This window comes from Pterocles gutturalis, unplaced genomic scaffold (assembly GCF_000699245.1).
Source record: "Pterocles gutturalis isolate BGI_N339 unplaced genomic scaffold, ASM69924v1 scaffold31077, whole genome shotgun sequence".
Lineage (NCBI taxonomy): Eukaryota > Metazoa > Chordata > Aves > Pterocliformes > Pteroclidae > Pterocles > Pterocles gutturalis.
In genome coordinates, this window is record NW_010113776.1 from 25860 (window position 1) to 39252 (window position 13393).

Genomic DNA, 13393 nt, shown 5'->3' on the forward strand with positions numbered 1-13393 from the left:
GTGGAGTGGAGACGTGCAGGGGTCCTGCCACGAACACCACGGCTGTATCTTTAGCACTACTGGCTACCATGGAGTCGTGACCGGTTTTCACTTTATAGATGAGCTTTTAAACTCCCCCTTGGGGATTTGGTATAGAAAAATAAAAAAGAAGAAAGGAAAAGGAAGACACATTTTTATTTGCAGCAGCTTGCTGAACCAAAATGTATGCTGAAAGGCATTTCGTTTTGTCTTGCTCTCAGATACCAGGGCAGGTCCCTCAGTGGCCTGAAATCGAACAGCCAAAGATATTAAATTTTGCTCTTAAAATAGCATCTGATGCAGTGTTTTTAAAGCTGCACATAACTCTCGCTGTGTGAGAGTGTCACATTTTTCAGACTGGGTGGAAACACTAGCTGTCTTCCAGCATCCAGCCTGAAACACAAGAAGGGATACACAGGCATCTGCAAAACGATGGGCTCTTAATTTTTCCTTGCCCTACATTTCACTTTCCAGAAGCTGTGAATTTTAATGAACTGCTCAGCTGCGTTTCTCCCCCTTCCTCTCCAGCCAATCCTGCCTGCAGCCACCCGCTCCCTGCAGGATGTGCACGCCAAGACAGGCTTTTGCCAGAGATGTTTTCCCATGTTTTCAATGGTGGGTGGGGATGTGCAATGCTGCGCCTGGCCTGCTAGGCTAACGGTGATATTAGGAACAAAATGCCCCTCCAAAAGGCATCTCACCGAAATCCGAATTTATCCATGGATACAGAGAGGTGCCGTGGCTGGCTGTAACATTTGTAGGTGTTCCTGTCATCCATTGGGATGAGGTCTACGTCACTGAACACAAAGCAATCATAGTCATACTCTTTCAAAGCCTCTGTGAATCCTATATTCAGCAGTTTAGCACGGTTAAATTCTTCTTCTCCATCCTAATTTAAAAAGAAAAAAAACCACAACAGTTAAGTGACTTAAATTTAACAGTTGACATCAGCAGTTTCTTACCTATTGCTGGATGCTGGTGTCGCCACACTGGGTTGGTGTGCCTGCGATGGACCAAGACCAAGCCCAAGCACTCCCCCCGCAGCACCCATGGGACATCCGCAGTGAGCAGCCCACCCAGAATGCCACCTGCAGGATGATGACATCTGAGCCAGCTGCAAATGGCAGGGGCAGCTGAAATGGCCGAGGAAAGCCTGGACCTGGCTCAGCTCCCCTCTCTTGGTGGGAGGCTCTGAGAGGGCAGGTTTGATGCAGAGCGGTCCCCATTGCATGCCACGCAAAGGTGTTTTGGTATTGAATTTTGTGAGAAAGTTTAGGGACCACTGGGGCAAGCAGCTGGGGCGTCCCAGAGCAGTGGAGAAAAGCAGAGAGAGACAAGCTCCTCTAGAAGGGACCCTTGCTACAGAGAGAAACCTTGGCAGTGCTTTAGCTTACAGCCAGGACAAGCAGCACAGACCCAAACTTTTCTGTGGTCAGGATTTTGACACCCTCTTCCTACACACTGTCACAAGAGGGCTGTGGGACTGTGGCACGGCCTCTGATCAGCAGCATGTGTGAGCACATGCCAGACCCGATTTGCAAAGCACGAGGTGACACCAGGAGCTAAGGTCAGCTGCTCTGCCACTCACCCCTGCTCCTGCACCAAACCCTGGGCAGTCGTGTATGCACAGAAGCAGGACGGTCCCTGGGCCCTGGAAAGCATGCTACCAGTTCAGCACATGGCTGTGACGCACAGCCTTGTTTACTGGATGGCAGGCTGGTCCAAGCTGCTTCCTGCAGCTCACACACTGGGCATTGCTGACTGTTGCGATGCACAGCCTCTTCTGTGCTGCTCCTCTGCCAGCCGGAGCAGGGCATGACCCACCATCTGTCCCAGGGGCCTCGCTGGGAAGAATGAAACCAGGAGAGCTGTCACCATGATGGGAAGGACCTGAAAAGAGCTGACATTGCAGCAGGGCATGTTTTTCCCAGGACAGGCACAGTTAATGAAGGGACTTGCAGACAGCCGGGCAGGAAACTCTCCACTCTCCTCCCTGAGCAATGAGGCACCCAAGAAGAAATCAGTTTGGCTGCTCTCAGGCAGAAACATTTCAAAAGCACACATGGCATTGAGCACAAGTACGGGCTCGCAAATTGCTCGAGTACTTTCCAAAAACAACAGGATCATACCCACAAACCCAAGAATTATGGTGGTTTGAGAGTAAGGACTTCCAATCCAGGACCCAACTTTGCAGCAGCAGCTTCAAATCCAAACACTTGCAGGGGTACAGAGCAGGCAGAAGGGAACTCATAGGGCACCACTGAAGGAGGCTGGATTTTTTTGCCAGCCTGGAAACCAAGACTGCCAAATCCCTTCTTCTCTACCACATCCCACCTTTCCCCCTCCACACCCTCGGAGCACTGTCGAGCCAAAGAACTCCCCTACTTGTGCAAACCATCCTCCCACGCTGCAGTACCCGCACAGACGTGAATCAAGGATGGGTAAAATACTGTGCCCAAGGGGCAGCAGCCTAAAATGCCACCTCCTCCCAAATGGATTTGCCTGGTTAGTAAATAACTAGTTTGGAAACTGTTTAATCCAGACTGGTTAATGGACCTGCAACTGGACACCTAAAGCAGGTTCCTAGAACAGTCAGAAGTATCTTTCAAATGAAGGTTTTAACATGCAAGTGTCAAACCAAGTTTTTCAAAAGCATTCACCACCTGCCTCCGGCATAAATTACTTCACAGGGAGGAGCGAGCTTTCGTGGAGGAGGATCTAAGCAAATTCTCATTCTCAGCATCCTCACTAGAAACAAAAGGGTTCACACAATAACTAAGGTGGTGGGAAGATGATCCCATCATGCATAAGCAAGAGCAGGGAAAACTTGAGTGCAGAAGATGAAGGCAAGTTGAACAAAGAGGCTGGGGAGAGGGAGCGGCTGAGGCTGTGGGATTGGACGGTTTTCTTCCCCTACCCCCGTTTTTTTCCTGGTGCAAAGTGCAACCATGCCTCAAAGCACCTGCTGGGTCCAGTCTAGAAGAGTGTCCTCATTTCACACCCTTTGGCTGCTCTTTTCATAATGAAAATTCAAGGCAAAGGGCATTTCACACCGATTTTGTTACCAGCAGAGGCTCATCTGTAATTAACCCACACTTCAGAAAGCCTCTAACTCCTCTGGGTGACACTTAGGGATTAACAATGCAGTAAGGAACTGCATTTTTAAACCTCTCCCCAAAAAGCCCCAAAGCACAGTGCAGTGACTAGACCAACGGTGTGCGGGACCTCTCCTGCTGCCCCACCCTCCAGACCCCGGTACAGCCCATGCTGGGGCCTGGCATGGGGAGAGGGACGAGGCACATGTCAAACACTTCACATGGGCACTGCCACTCTCCTCCCAAATGGCCACACAGCTTCACACTGTGGGATCCAAAGGGCCTGGAGAGAAAAAAAAAGAAAAAAAAATCACAACAAAAAAAAAATTAAACAAAACCCCCTCTCCAATCTGTGTTTTAGTAACTTTACAGCAACCAGGTAGCTCATGCAGCAACCTTGCAATGCTGTTATTAATTGCAACTCCTTTGAGGGCAGGAGGCTGGTTTTCTGTCCCAGCAGGTATTCAGGGCTTTACAGCTTGTACTGGAGCAAAGAAGACTGTTAACAAGAGGTTTTGCTTTTTGCAGAAAGCTCTTTTTTCTTTACCTAAGGAAATGTGGAAGCACTGGCATGCTTGCAGTATCTGAGATTCAAATCTCTCAAAACTCTGAAACCTGCTGCAAGCTTCCATCTTTGACTGATGCCCAACTTTTTGAAAGAAAAAAAAAAAAAAAAGAGTTGGGAAGTCTTTCTGTGCTCCTGTCCCTTCCAGGTCACCACAGCGCACAGTACCACCAGTGACCCGAGAGAGAGCAGACCAAGCAGAACTGAAGAAACCTCCAGCCCTTGCCTCTCCTTGGCAGCTCCTCATGGCATGCAGGCTCCCTGTTATTTGCCACAAGGAAACAGATCAGTTTAGACTTGCTTGCACAGAGGCACATGATCCTGAAGAGCCAGGGGACTGCTGTTTTGACAGTGCAGCCAAACTCTAGATGTAGCCTCCATGCTTATTTCATAGGCTTTCAACCAGAAAAGATGTAGTCCAAGCATGTTTTTGCTATTTTTTTTTCCCCTCACTATTTTTTCCCTATGTTCTCTTGTCTTAACCCATGTCTGAGTTCAGTGCTAATGCCCCGCACCTGTTTCTGGCTCCTGATTTTAATCCGTATGTCTCTCCTAACACATCCAAGTCCATCTCCATTTCCTGGTCCAAGAGAGACTGGCTGAAGGGGGACAACTTGCTGCCTCAGTCCTGCAGGGTCTGACACCAACTCACTCTCACACCTACAGATGATCAGCCCAAGCAAAAGAACATCCACGCTTTTTTGTACTTCCCATCTCTTACCTTTGCTGAATCTGGTTTACTCAGCAAGACCTACCAAAGGATGCGAACTTTTTTTAGTGCCAGACAGACAAAACTGAGGTTTTTGGAACTGTCACTCAAGCTAAAGGGCTTGCAAACCAGCAAGAAGGCATCTGTCCTAATTTCCTTCTGCCTCCCACTTCCATGTAGGAGGCAGTTCTGTGACTCCTCCTTCAGACAGCACAGCAGTGCAGAGGACACATGGCTGCACCTCTCTCCCCTGGATCCTAAACTCGCTGGGTCTCAGGGAGGTAATGGTGAGAATATGTGTTTCCGGCCAGCTAGGAGAGAGCCATCACCTCCAACGGGAGGTTCCTAGTAAAGCCGGGGATCCCCCAAGACAGCCTGAACCACATGCACAATGTCCATGTTAAAGTCCATGCTCCAGTGGACTTGAGCAGGCAGAAACAGATTTCCAGGACCACACAGAGACACCAGGAGACACACTGCTGTTTCTCTGTCAGAGGGTGTTTTGAGGCCTCAGCACCATTACATCAGGCAGCAGGAAAAAGCAGCCCCAGGGGAAAGTGGCCTCCCCCACCACTGTGAGAGTAAGCAGGAGACGAGCACAATTCCCTCCTTTGCCTGCACACGAGAGGGGGGAGGGGGGGGTCCAGATACCCCCTGCAAAGTAACATGAATAAGTGCAATGCTCCAGCCACTCCACACTCATAGGCACACACACACATTCTGGAAAATTGCTACCAAGGACATTGCAGGGAACACCAGGGGCCAGTGGAAAACTGTCAAACAACTGCATTGTTTTCAAGGAATTTGATAAGTCTTCCCTTTCCCAAACTTCAGTCTGGCTGCATGGGCGTTTGCACAGGCTGAACTACAGTGAGAAAACTCATTTCTAGACCTGAACGCTCCCGTGGCAATGGCTGAAAGTACCAGAGAGCACATGGGTAACGGCAGGAGCGAGTGGGACTGAGGGAGATGCCACAAATTCACCACTGCCTTCTCATTAAATGAAGTCAAGCTTGCACAGCATCGAAATGCGTGCTGCAAAGAGCACACCCAGCCATGTGTCCTCATCTCAGATTCATCTGAAAGATCCTACAATTGCTAGTCCACACGTTGGGTTTGGGTTTTGCTGGGGATGGGGTGCAGAGGGTGAAGCATAATACCATTTTCCACTGGCTCCTGTTACACGCTAGACGTTTTACAAACATTATCCCCCTGACTTCAGCCAAGTCCTACTCTGAGGCATTCAGGCACACAAGAACAGCATGGTGGAGACACAACGGACTTCTGACGGAAACACATTGCGCTGAAAGGAAGAAGTTTGACATTACCAGTGCAGCAGTAGCAGGGCTCAGCTCTCCTCTTTCTTTCTATGAGATGCAGAGCACAGAAGAGCACGTAGGCAGTGTGTAAGAACCAGATCACAGAGTAATTCTCCTTGCTTCAGTGATTGCTTTGTTATAGACAGGATTAACAAGTAAAGGTAATATTTCCCCACTAGAAGGAAAAATAAAAAAAAAAAAAAAGAGGGCAGATGCAAAGGGAAGGACAGACAAGAAAAAGAGAAAAGCAATTGTCAAGACAGCAGAGAAATAAGACCGTTTTCCTACTGTACTTCTGTCAGAATTAATACATTTTCTGCAACTCTTTCTATGCAGTGTTCCCACTCAGCCTCGAGAAGTGCATCCAGTAGGTTTACTACCACTGAGCACTCTGCCTTTCCCAGACACAGCCAGTTAGAGGCATGCAGAAGGAGCATGTTTATTTTACAAATCAAGTAGTCTTACTTGCTAACCTACACCTGACTACTGGATGTGTTGAGGACATATATACCATGTGTACTGGATGTGATTCCCACTCCAACTTTGCTCAAGGGATGAGTCTGAAAACAACACTGGCTGCAATAATCTTTGTGAGGGTTAACTTCAGAGCACACAGACAGTCCCGAAGCCCTAGCACTGGAGGACAGGACCAGAGAAGAGGAGCCAGCAACGCAGGGCAATGCAAGCCAGCATGCACTGTCGCAGCAGCAGCAGGAAGTCCAGTTGGGCTTTGGACACTTGCCTGCTTTTATCGGTGCCAGCACAGCTTCATGCGATCAGGCCCCTCACTTTTCTTACCCTTGAACACCACTGATGGGAAATAACCAGCCCAGCTGCACCGCTGGCTTTCTGTGATGGAGATGGCTGCTTGCCCACAAGCAGTGCCACCAGAACTGCAGGTGGGCAGCTCTCCCCAGTCCCCTGCAGAGCTGGTTACTGAGCTACGCCTGGCCAGGAAAGCAGCAGCCCCCACTGCAGGACCACTGCTGGAAGCTGCATTGCACCCTCGCTTCCGAGCCATGCTCAGGAAAGGGAGGCATGCTGCTCTGCAACCTTCACCCCACTGACTGGTGGGGAGCGTGCCTCAAGCAGCCTTGTGATGCCTCTGTGCATCTCCATGCACAGACAAATGCTGCATGTGCAAGAAAACGCAGCCCGACGGATGAAGGGCTGGGGCTGGCCTCACATTGCTGGACCGCAGCAGCACCAGCAGCTCTTTAAATTACACAGGAAGGGTGTCCTTACAGGGCTTAATTTTAGGGCACAGTGTGGCAGTCTGCATGCTGCAGAAACGCCTTGCGCCCTCAGCAACATGGCCAACAGGCCACAAGCACAGCTGGCCACAGGCACTGTAGCATCTTGGAGGCTGTGCTTGTGAGCTACTGCCAATTCCCTAATTCTCCACAAATTACTTTCGCCCAGATCTCTGGCACCCTGGAAATAAGCAAAGTAAGAGAAATGATAGTAACTGACTATTGGTTTTCTCTCTAGAAAAAGGTCTCCCTACTTTCAGTTCTGTGAGGAAATCTATTGCTTGGGCGACCATTTTAAATATTCACGGTGTTTGGTATGTCCAAACATATAATCTTTAATTTAAGGACTTACATTTAGAGAAGCATGTTATTTCACCTCAGTTTTTACAGAGCTGAGAAAACAGGATGAAAATACATATCCAAGAGAGAAACTCTGGAGCTGGCGGTCTCTGCTGGGGCTCTCAGAGCTGCATCTACCCTTTCACGCTGCAGCCCATGCGAATACCTACACTTCTTAAGCTTTTCTAAGTGTGAACAACACCCACTTACTTAACCACCATTATGGTATAACTTAAGACAGCTTGTCTGGAGTGAAACATGCCTTTTTTTTTTTTTTTTTAAAGACAAGTCTAAGGTCATCAGATATTGAGGGAAAAAACCAACAAAAAACCCCCTGTCACTACTTGTTTCTTTTCTGTTCTATTCACCCGAAGACAACTTCTCACCTGCTCCACTGCCACTGCTTTGCTTTCTCCATCCTGACACTTTGTGCATTGTTACTAACATGAACAGAAGTTGCTCAAGAAAGTAAGTGAAATCCTACGGCTTTATGGCACACCCAATGCCACACTAGGCATTAATGCTACCTTGTCACCTTAAAGATCTCTGTACGTGATTCCTGCAGCAGTTGGGAAAAAGGAACATTTGGAAAGATAAATTAGATTGCATTGTGCTACTGGGGATTTTTTTGCCCAATTTAGTGGTGTTTTGCTGCTTGACAGGGTCAAAACCATAACATTCACCAAGTGGTTTATTTAAGCAGAAGCTCTTTAGAGTGAATGGTGCCTGACTGGGGGAGGGGACCCCAGGTTTTCCATCAAAATCATCAAAGCAAACTTGTTCATGTCCATTTTCACTTTTTTTTTTTTTTTTTTTTTTTTTTTTTTTTTTTTTGCTGAAGCCTGCAAAGCAACCTTATCCCTTCCTGCCAGCCCACTGCCATTCAGGATAAAGGAACCAATCCTCTGTTTTAGGGGGCACAGGCACTGTTATGAGAGCATTATAAAGCCTTGTGTCTTTAGCATCTTACCTGGTTGATAACATACACTCCATAATCTAGTTGCTGCCTTTGGAGAATTGGGTGCAGGTAATAGAGCCAGTACTTCAGGTGCTCCTCTCGGTTCCTGAATGGTATGATTATTGCTACTTTCTGAAGTGCTATACAGTCCTTTGGAGCAAAACGACCTCCTGCTTTGACCTCTGGGTTTATTCTTGCCACTTCTTCCAGGTTCACAGGCTGGGAAAACTCCACATGTAGTGCACCAACTGGAAGAGAGGCACAGCACAAAGCAAGTTAGGACACATAATCTGTTTCTTTGAGCACACATCCTTTACACAAGTTTGGTTTTTGTTTTGTTTTGTTTTTTTAAAAAGAGAGGTTTGGATCCAAACAAAATCCCAGCTGTGCATGGAGATGTTGAAGCTTGGACAAGCCGTACCCAATGCAACTGCACAAAAACATGCAGAGGAAACTTGCAAATGCTGTAGCCTCTTGGTATCAGACCCCAACCAAGTCACTGATGCCAAATGAGTTGTCAAAAGCCTCCTGTCTGCGTGGCAAACCAACAGCTGCACTCCCACTGGCACGTGCTCCACAAACCAGCATGCAGAAGAGCGTTGCCCTCTGTGCTCTCATCCACCTCACACACCATGAGAGTCAAGCACTTAAAAAATAACCCTTCTTTCCTTCCTACGTAATTACTTACGCCAAGGCTAGCCACATGCAAAGTGAACAAAACCCTCTTTCTTGTTTTTGTCTTCCAGATACTTTCAGTGTTCCATAGGTGTGCCCATTATTTATTAGAAGTCCTGTATTAGAACTGCTAAAAAAACCATATCCAGATTTGCATGCAGTTTGGCAATTCCTGTGCACGGTTTCAACAGTGGCAGGTTTTGAAACCACCAAAATAATCTGTGCCAAAACTGGTGCGTAAAACTGAGAAGTCCCCTGGCACCACAGAGGATGAGAATTCCCCTGGCACCACAGAGGACGACAGCCTCTGAGCTGCTCAAGGCGGAGCTCAGGGAGAGAGGGCAGTGGCAGCCCCAGGCACCAACACGGCTGATGAGACCTACTTTGCAAGACTTTGGGGTCATGTGTCTGCACGAGTGCTCTTTGCTTGCCAGGGCTCCTCTGCTCTGCCATGCAGGCTCTGAAGCAGTCCCTCCCAGACAGCTGTATGTAGGTCTGGGGCTAAACAAAGCATCACTGACTGCAGCCCTTCCGTGGATGCCCTCTCTTAACATCCAGGCTTGCCTTTCCACTATATTTGCTTCCAGCTGCTCCAGCTCTGATGAACAGACTTGCTGCAAAAACCTAACAAGTGCAGTAGCTGCCTGCAGAAGGACCTCTTTTGCTGCCACGTCCTGCTCCCAGCAATGGCAAGCTAATAAAATGGGCTTTGCATGCACATTTGGCTCCCACTAAAGCCTCTGCAGCAGGTGGGGATGCTGAGGCCCCTCTGCATAAAGCCAAAGGTCTTCACCATAAACACAAGGCTGGGGATCACTCTTTAAAGATTTGGCTGCTGCACCCTCCCCTTCTCCTCCTTCTGGGTGTGAACACACGCCTGTATGTCATGTACACACATGTCTTAGAGCTACCGTCTCCTCTTTGCCTTTGCTGAAGAGATGCCCAGGCCCTTCCAAGGACATACAAAGTGGCATGCTTCTGTGTGCATGTGCCAGTGGTGGCTATGCTGCACTTATGGAGCCCCTTGAAAAGGGGGTGCAAGTGATTTTTAGAGCTCTGAAAGGACAGTGGCCATCACGATCAACCTTGTGCAGACCCCAACGTGTGACTACTAAAAAAAGCAAAAATCATGTTCCAGGCTCAGGGCCCATTCCCTGGTTATTTATCTAGAAGAAGTTACTTTAGTTCGCGTGCTGCTCCACAAACCTGCGCTCACGCAGGCTGGAGACAGCAAGGAGACCAGCCAGACAGGCAGGGGTGCTCAGTGTGCTCCCAGAGACAGCAAGGAAACTCTGCTGCCGGAATCACTGCCTGCACAGCAGAGGCAAAACCTTGCAGAAACTGGCATCATGGGCAAGATGTAAAGGGATCTCCCAGTCTCTGCATTTTGCACAGGTTAAATGGGCAGCTTTGCCCGTTTCCCTCTCGCACAAGGAGAAAGCAGTGATTTCTTAGACCCCAGGCACTGGAATCAGTCTGCCTGGGCTCTCAGCGCTCCCGTGGTTCCCAGCTGCACCCCTGATGTGCCTGCCTGGTTGCCCCACGGCACACACTGAGTCCTGCGGACGCCAGACTTGGGGCTGCACAGCCAGGGCCAAAGCCTCTCTGTCTGAAAAGCAGCTTGCAGGGAGAGCTGTAAGGGCGCTCTGCAGCAGGAGGAAGAGGCAAGAATGGGAGGAACTGGGGCAGGAAGGAACACACAGCGGCACAACCGGGACCGGGGCTTGGCGGTGGCAGGATCAGGCCAGGCGCAGCCACCCTGGTGGCGGTGGGGACAGGCAGGGGATAGGTGCCAGAGCAGCGAGGCCAGCAGGGGCGGGAGGGGGAGAGGGTGCATTGTTTCCTCCGAATTTGATTATTGCTTCCCCACTGTGGTGGCTAGTGCTCTCCCAGAATGGCCTCTGGCCTTGGCCCACCTCCATGCTTGCTTCCCCTCACCCATCCCTCTGCCCCCCGGCATCACCTCCATTAGGAGAACAGCACTCACAGTTCGGATCATGCTACGCTTTTGTGTGTTTAAAACAGAAAAAGGCATTGCACTGGGCATGGTTCACCTAACTGGTCATGCCCAGCAAACGGGATTACACTGGCCATCTGTGCTCTGTGGGGACATTACTCTCCTGCCTCGCTCCCGCCCCACCACCAGCAGCGGGACTGACCCTGCGGGACACTGCAGGAAGCAGCAGGGCGGAAGCAGCACATCCCTCGGCAGGGCCCTGCCAGTCCCACTGCTCCCTGGTGTTGGGCCCACCTAGCAGGCCCCTTCCTGCTGGGCCGGCCACGCTCCCAGTTGCCGCGCTCGCTGCTCCCAGTTGCTGCTCTTCAGAACAACTGCGAGCCCCACCAGCTGGGGGGATGCTTTCTGGTTTAACAGACAAAGGCTCTTTTAAAGTCTGGCGCTCACTTGCACAGTGTAAGGGGGAGGAAATGAAAGTTTGCCCTTCAGGCGAATTTACAGGGGAAATCTCTTGGTGGTGGCTTGTAAGCTCCAGTCGGGCAAGGACAGCCACAAGCGTTTGGACACTGTAAGCAGGGCTAGGACTTGCCACCCACTCCAGGGCCAAACGTGGACCACTCACCCTGCCCGCATGTGGTCTTGCTTGCCTTCAGGAGGCTGGAACGTCAGCAAGGAAAAGATGGGAGACGAAAACACTTTTGTGATAAAAACTAACTGCTGAAGACAGATTGAACAGTTTCAGAGTCTGGAAGGACACTGTTGAGCAATGATCTGTACTGCTCCGACCTTCAGTTAATCAAATCAGCTTTAAAAGCAGCAGACCTTCTTGGCAGATGCTGCCCCAAGGGATGCAGCCAGCACAAAAGCCAGTGAGCAGTCCCCAGGCTCTGGTGCCACACGGGCACAGCAAGGCAGCTGCTTCTGAGACAGGCTTGCTGCAGATCACCCAGTGTCACTAAGAACACAAAAATGTAAAAAACCTGAATACGCTGTTTTCAAATACAGAACAGCTAAAACAAACTAGACTTTGTAAAGCCATGCAGCTGACAAAAAGCAACAGCAACACATCACCTGCTGCGAATCCACTCCTGTTCACTTCCCAAGCAGGACAAGGGTTAAGCGAAATCTGCAAACACTGGCTTTCCAGCCAGTGACCAGAGTCATGGTTCCAGTTACTAACTTTAAACCATTTTGACTGAAATTTGACTGCCTGGATAGCAAGCATGTCCAAGGCTGTTGTCTCCCAAGGAGGCTGACTTAGGACACAATCTGCAGATGCCAAGAAAGTGTGCAAAGTTTGCTGCAACTTCTGTCCCACCCACCAAAACTGTATCCCTATCTGTGTTTACTACATAAACTTTCCAGACCAATTCACTCCATCTCAGTCTTCTTGGTTTCTCTTCAAGGTGACTCCCTGACATAGGAGCCACTATATATTGCACCCCTGCTGAAAAAAGACAGGCATGACAGAGCTATGTGGACTTGCAGCTCTGGTCACCCATACAGCCCAGGACTTGTAGGCAGGCATCTTTTGGGTTCAGAGTCACAAAGCTCCAACAGAGCAGCTTCACAAGCCTTCACTGTACCTTTTTAGCAAAAGAAAACCTTGAAAACATGAATAAGAAACTGCCGGAAGCAGGCAAAAGACAACAAAAGCACGGCATCACATCCAAACACTTCAGAGGTTTTAAAAGGTTTTAGCTGGCAGTGGTAGGGTAAGAGAGAGACAAACACAAAAAACCCCACCCCCACCCACTCCCCCACCTCTGACACTCAGAACCATTTCTGCTCAAAGGGAAGGTGCACAGGAAAAGCGTTGTACAAGCACAGATGCCGGGGGCCGCTGTGGTGCACACAAACAGGAAGCAGCTTCTCACATGAAGGAAAAGGTGAGGCTTGCAAAAAGCCAAAGGCAGCGTCACACTCAAGCCTCAGGAACCTGGCTCACAGCCCCGGTCATCCACCTCTGACACTCAGAACCATTTCTGCTCAAAGGGAAGGTGCACAGGAAAAGCGTTGTACAAGCACAGATGCCGGGGGCCGCTGTGGTGCACACAAACAGGAAGCAGCTTCTCACATGAAGGAAAAGGTGAGGCTTGCAAAAAGCCAAAGGCAGCGTCACACTCAAGCCTCAGGAACCTGGCTCACAGCCCCGGTCATCTTCTCATTGACCACTTCCCAACCGCCACGCTTGCCGCAACAGCTAAACCTGCTGCTGTGTGAGGCTGCCAGCACACGTCCTCCCAGGTGCTCACCCTGCTGACCCAAACAAGAGGCCCCTTGCACAAAAAGCCTAGAATCTGCTTGGCCCGATGCTATAATAAATCTAGAGGCTGCTCCAGTCCAGCCTCCCTGGACCACACATAATAGAATTGTTGGGAAAACTCAAGCAGCAATGCCCCACAGAGCCAGAACTTGTACTCTTGCATCCCCAGGCGGGCTGCAAACAGGACTGTGCCAGGCTCCATCCAGGAAAGTGGTAGTGGGTGGTAGAACATGGGGCAG

General features: G+C 49.7%; 1 protein-coding gene across 1 annotated transcript in view; it reads right to left on the reverse strand.

The window, feature by feature from the left end:
- B4GALT1 (UDP-Gal:betaGlcNAc beta 1,4- galactosyltransferase, polypeptide 1) overlaps positions 1–8504 on the reverse strand; it is a gene marked incomplete at its 5' end in the record, with an annotated part of 11614 nt that extends 3110 nt beyond the window's left edge. Inside the window, 2 exons of the mRNA XM_010074627.1 lie at positions 720–907; positions 8269–8504. Of these exons, the coding sequence (XP_010072929.1) occupies positions 720–907; positions 8269–8504 (424 nt within the window). The remainder of the gene's footprint in view (positions 1–719; positions 908–8268) is intronic.
- Positions 8505–13393: the final 4889 nt, after the last annotated feature.